This window comes from Mandrillus leucophaeus, unplaced genomic scaffold (genome assembly GCF_000951045.1).
Source record: "Mandrillus leucophaeus isolate KB7577 unplaced genomic scaffold, Mleu.le_1.0 Scaffold103, whole genome shotgun sequence".
Classification (NCBI taxonomy): domain Eukaryota; kingdom Metazoa; phylum Chordata; class Mammalia; order Primates; family Cercopithecidae; genus Mandrillus; species Mandrillus leucophaeus.
Genome location: NW_012098432.1, coordinates 4,311,932 through 4,317,931, shown reverse-complemented (window position 1 = coordinate 4,317,931; position 6,000 = coordinate 4,311,932). Strand labels below are relative to the sequence as shown.

At 37.4% G+C, this 6,000-nt stretch overlaps 1 protein-coding gene across 1 annotated transcript in view; it reads left to right on the top strand.

Moving 5' to 3' along the window:
• Window positions 1-6,000, top strand: part of ERICH3 (glutamate-rich 3) — a 115,184-nt gene that overhangs the window by 59,106 nt on the left and 50,078 nt on the right. The window contains exon 9 of the mRNA XM_011977740.1: window positions 5,505-5,691. Within this exon, the coding sequence (XP_011833130.1) occupies window positions 5,505-5,691 (187 nt within the window). The remainder of the gene's footprint in view (window positions 1-5,504; window positions 5,692-6,000) is intronic.

Genomic DNA, 6,000 nt, shown 5'->3' with positions numbered 1-6,000 from the left:
ATGTTAGCCCTTTGTCAGATGAGTAGATTGCAAAAATTTTCTCCCATTCTGTAGGTTGCCTGTTCACTCTGATGGCAGTTTCTTTTGCTGTGCAGAAGCTCTTTCGTTTAATTAGATCCCATTTGTCAATTCTGGCTTTTGTTGCCATTGCTTTTGGTGTTTTAGTCATGAAGTCCTTGCCCATACCTATGTCCTGAATAGTATTGCCTAGGTTTTCTTCTAGGGTTTTTATGGTTTTAGGTCTAACATTTAAGTCTTTAATTCATCTTGAAATAACTTTTGCATAAGATGTAAGGAAGGGATCCAGTTTCAGCTTTCTACATATGGCTAGCCAGTTTCCCCAGCACCATTTATTAAATAGGGAATCCTTTCCCCATTTCTTGTTTTTGTTAGGTTTGTCAAAGATCAGATGGTTGTAAATGTGTGGTATTGTTTCTGAGGGCTGTGTTCTGTTCCATTGCTCTATATCTCTGTTTTGGTATCAGTACCATGCTGTTTTGGTTACTGTAGCCTTGTAGTATAGTTTGAAGGCAGGTAGCATCATGCCTCCAGCTTTGTTCTTTTGGCTTAGGATTGTCTTGGCAATGTGGGCTCTTTTTTGGTTCCACATGAACTTTAAAGTAGATTTTTCCAATTCTGTGAAGAAAGTCATTGGTAGCTTGATGAGAATGGCATTGAATCTATAAATTACCTTGGGCAGTATGGCCATTTTCACGATATTGATTCTTCCTATCCATGAGCATGGAATGTTCGTCCATTTGTTTGTGTCCTCTTTTATTTCGTTGAGCAGTGATTTGTAGCTCTCCTTGAAGAGGTCCTTCACATACCTTGTAAATTGGATTCCTAGGTATTTTATTCTCTTTGAAGCTATTGTGAATGGAAGTTCACTCATGATTTGGCTCTCTGTCTGTTATTGGTGTATAGGAATGCTTGTGGATTTTTGCACATTGATTTTGTACCCTGAGACATTGCTGAAGTTGCTTATCAGCTTAAGGAGATTTTGGGCTGAGATGATGATTTTCTAAATATACAGTCATATCATCTGCAAACAAGGACAATTTGACTTCCTCTTTTCCTAGTTGAATACCCTTTATTTCTTTCTCCTGCCTGATTGCCCTGGCCAGAACTTCCAACACTATATTGAATAGGAGTGGTGAGAGAGGGCATCCCTGTCCTGTGTCAGTTTTCAGAGGGAATGCTTCCAGTTTTTGCCCACACTTTTGGTATTTTAGACATGAAGTCCTTGCCCTTGCCTATGACCTGAATGGTATTGCTTAGGTTTTCTTCTAGGGTTTTTATGGTTTTAGGTCTAACATTTTAGGCAGTATATTAAAGCTGCTGTGAATTCTGGATTCTGACTTTTCCCCTCAGAGGTTATTGTTGTTTCTGTTTTTTCCTTCTTTTTTTTGTTTAATTTTTGTTTTTATTTTTATTTTTTTGGTTTTGTTGTTGTTTTTTTTAGTAAGTTACCAAAATTAAATCTGTGAAATTTTGCCTTTGTCATTCTGGTGCAGAGCCAGCCATGTTTTGCTCAGATTAAAAAATACTATATTGCTATTTTTTAGTCTGGACTCTTGGGGTAGTCTCTGTGTTTTATAGCTCAGGGCTAACGTCTCCAAAAGTATATCTGAAAACATCAAGAATTCATTCTCTCATAGTTTTCTAGGCCAAAAGTCCAAAATGAAGGTGTTGGCAAGGATACACTCCTTGAAAAACCCCAAGGAAGCATTCTTCTTAACTCTGTCAACTGGCTTTCCTCACCCTGTGGTTCCATCACTTCAATCTCTGCCTCTGTGTTCATATGGTATTCTTGTATGTCTGTGTGTGTCCTCACCTCTTTTTATAAGGACATCAATCATTGAATTAAGGGCCAAAGTTAAATCCAGGATGATCTCATCTAGATCCTTCACTAATTATATCTTTAAAGACCCTATGTCCAAACAAGATCACATTCTGAGGTTCTGGGTGGTCATGAATTTTTGGAGCACACAATTCAGCTGACTATAGTGGGTTCAGGGGTACATCTAAACTTTGGGCAATTTTCAAGTCTGTTCCAACTTTTATTTTCCACCAGATTCTCTTGTGTTTCTTCTATGCCTAAGGGAAAGCTACTGGTAGACTAGAGATGTATGAAAAGGTTGAGCCCTCTCTGATCCATGCCACTTCCAGTTAGCCAGGGATATATAGGGAGCTTATCAAATGCTTCTGTGACTGCCGTATTGCTTCTGTCTTCCTTTTAAATTTTGACTTGTCCACTGGCCTGTTGCTTGCCCTTAGTAGAACTATAGTCGTGGCTGGGTTTAAGTGGCTCATGCCTGTAACCCCAGCACTTTGGGAGGCCAAGGTGGGCAGACCACCTAAGTTTAGACATTTGAGACCAGTCTGGCCAGCATGGCGAAACCCTGTCTCTACTAAAAAATACAAATATATATATATATATAGCTGGGCGTGGTGGTGTGCATCTGTAATCCAGCTACTCAGGAGGCTGAGGCACGAGAATAGCTTGAACCCAGGAGGCAGAGGTTGCAGTGAGCTGAGATTGTGTCACTGCACTCCAGCCTGGGCAACAGAAAAAGAATTCTTCTCAAAAAAACAAAAACCAAACCAAACCAACCAACGAATCAAAGAAACAAACAAAAAAACCCCAAAACTACAGTCACAGGCCCATGGGACCTCTGACCTTCCCTGTTAGCTTGCCTCTGAGATTCCTGCTTATTCCTGGTCATGCCATGGGCCAAGGGCTTTTCTTGCTCTCCAATCAAGTCAGCCCCCACTGACAGTGAAGCAGCTGGTTATTTGTGGCCTGGCCCACCCTACTAGAACTGCTGTGATAAGGTAGTAGTTAGATGTTGGGGATGAGAGTAGCCCAGGAAAAAATGCATGGATTCCCATTACCTAAAGTTCAGTAATTTTTCATAAATGCATGCTTCTCACTTTGTTTTAAGCCTTTGGTTCATCTCCAGAGATAAAATTTTAAAGAAGAGTGGATTTGGTGACTGCAGTCCAGATTTAATTGTTTATTGATAACTTTTTCAGTGAGGAGACCACATTTGATATATTTCTCTATTTTCGTTTCTCTTTAGTACCTAAAACAGTGCTACCAACTGTCAGTGAACAATAAATAATTAACTGTACAAATATTGTAATTATAATCATATATAATGCTTTCTATTATTTTGCATTCTAAAATCTTTAAGATTGTGTGGTGGATAGAAAAGTGCATTCTACCCACCCCCATCTCTATTTTATGGGTGAGAATTCTGAAAGGCAACAAAGTTAAATGACCCACCAAGATACACTAACCTGTGCCATGGACCAAAACCTTCTAATTTCTAGACTATATTCTTTCCACTGCTCCATGAAGAAATCATCAAGTCAGGATGGGGAGGTGTCACTGTATTTAAAATACAAAAATAAGTAACAAAGGAGTAAAGGCAAAGGTTGTCAATTCTTGTTCTAGAAGTCTGAAAAACAATGAAAAAACAAAATGGAGTAGTATCTGGGTATGCTCTCCAGCTACATGAGCATCAGATGGAAGGGCAGTCACTTTTAGGGCCTGATTTCCTGAGCCCATTCTCAACATTTCCTTAACTGCCCTCTCTTCCTGAACTGGGAACGCAGGACGTTGTGGGGTATGACACTGCAGCAGAATGCTTTATATTACATGAGTGTAGAATCAAGCTTCTATAACAAAAACAATCAAACTCGCTTTCAACACCTGAGGAATCCATTCATCATTAAGACAGAAGGATTTTTAAAGATATTGTATCCTAGTTTTCCCAGACTCTAAACTTTGTCAACTTTCTCTTTCCAAATTTGTTTAATTTTACATCAGAAATACTAAGGTATAAATGACTGAATTACCTTTTTAATATGTCTGTTCTTTAGAATGAGTTGCATCTAATGTGAATTTTTTTTTTTTTTTTTTTTTTTTTTTTTTTTAAGGGAACAATGTGGTATACACAGTGGTTCTAAATAACTTAAAAATAGATTAAAATAATAATTCACTCATTATTTTGGGGGAACCTTCTATGCCATTGTCCTGGGACTTGGAGAAAAAAGATGCATCAATTTCAGCTCTTATGGATTTCACAAACATGTAAAGCAGCAAACATCTAGATTAGGGAGGGTTCTTAGAAGCCAGTCCCTAGACCAATAGCATCAGCATCACCTGGAAACTTGTTAGAAATGCAAATTCTTGGTTCTTACCACAGACCTGATGTATCAGAAACAGAGATAAAGCCCAGCAATCTGTATTTCAATAAGCCCTCTAGGTGATGCTGATACACCATTAACATTTGAAAACCACTGGTATAGCTACGTCTTAATCTATTGTAGTAAGTGCAACAATAGGAAATGTGTACATAGTAGAGAGGTGAAAATTGTCGACTTTATTATTGGCAGATGTGGAAGGGTCCAGAGAGGCTCTTTTTTCTTTTTCTTTTTTAGGAAGTGACATAAGAAATATTCGTGAGGCACAGGATTTTGAGTCACTCTGTAGAGAATAAAGTTTCCCAGACTTAGGGTTTAGGATATCTGTGGGAATAGCGGGGCAGGGTGGGGGCTTTGCAAAGAGCATTATAAAGACTTGGAATTATTAAAAACTATTAATTGTAGGCAGTGGTTCTAAATTTATTGGTGGAACTTTTGGGTGGGTGGGGAAAACAAAGTGTTCTCAAATCCAAACAGAATTCAGTATAGCTTGGAGATGAAATAACTGCTTCATTCATGTTTGTATTCAAATATTTAAAGTCACAACTAAAAATAAAAGCATTTTAAAAGGCATTAATGAGTTCACAGTAGGCTTCTCCTATTAACTGCTTTGTTAATAAATGGCATAGCAAGATAGAGGCATGGAATCTACAGAGATGTTTGGATTCAAACTCTAACTCTCCAACTCGCTGTAAGATCTTGAGTAAGTTATTGAACTCTTCTAAGCCTTAATTTCTTGACCTAGAATCTAGTGATAGAAAAATTCCCACTTCACGTGATTGAAAAATAACAAGATAATAAGGCATAATGCCTGGCCATAGTATGTGCTCATATAACTTTAGGTATTATTATTTTATTAAAAATCAAAGAGTTTTTATAAAAACTTGGAGTATTTATTACAAATAAAAGTAATCAAATGCAATTTTATCATTAAAAATTGTCCTCAGATTAAAAGATGATCTAGATCAAGCTTGTCCAATCCATGGCCCACGGTCCACAGAATGGCTTTGAATGTGGCCCTACACAAATTTGAAAACTTTCTTAAAACTTTATGAGATTTATGCAAGAACATTTTGTTTTGTTTTGTTTTGCTCATCAGCTGTTGTTTGTGTTACTGTATTTTATATGTGACCCAAGACAATTCTTCTTCCAGTGTGGACCAGGGAAGCCAAAAGATTGGACACCCCGATCTAGATCATAATATTGTTATTTATCTAATAGAAAAACATGATTTAACAGATGTTAGTCCAAAGTCAGTTGCTTTCACTAATGTATTTCTATTTTAATTCCAGAGACCTTTCAGTTTATTTCCAAAAGGCATCATGGTTTTCCCTTCAGTCTCACCTTTTTCCTGAATGGGATGCAGGTGAACAGGTTAAGCTCCTGTTGTGAATACAAGCATCGAAAAGGTTCCAGGCTCGGAGGCAAACGAGGCTACTTTGGGTTTGTGTGTGTTGAGAGATCATCTCCTTGCTACAAGTATGGAAACAAATGTCCTTTGGTAGAGCGCAAGTTTTGCTACATTTTTCTTTGAATGTTTTTACTAATGCATTTCTCTTCACAATTGTTAAAAAAATTCAGTATAGATGAGCCTGAAATATCTAAGTTCAGGGTTATTTATTGTAACATGGTGTGCTGAATTTGAAATTTTAAGATGGAAATCAGACTTACAGAGGTGTTATATGATGAAGATAAAAGCTAGTACATTTTAAATTATTTCACTTTCTATCTCTCCTTTCTTCTCACTTTAAGAACTGTTTCTGAAGGGAAGGAGAGAGATTTTTTGTT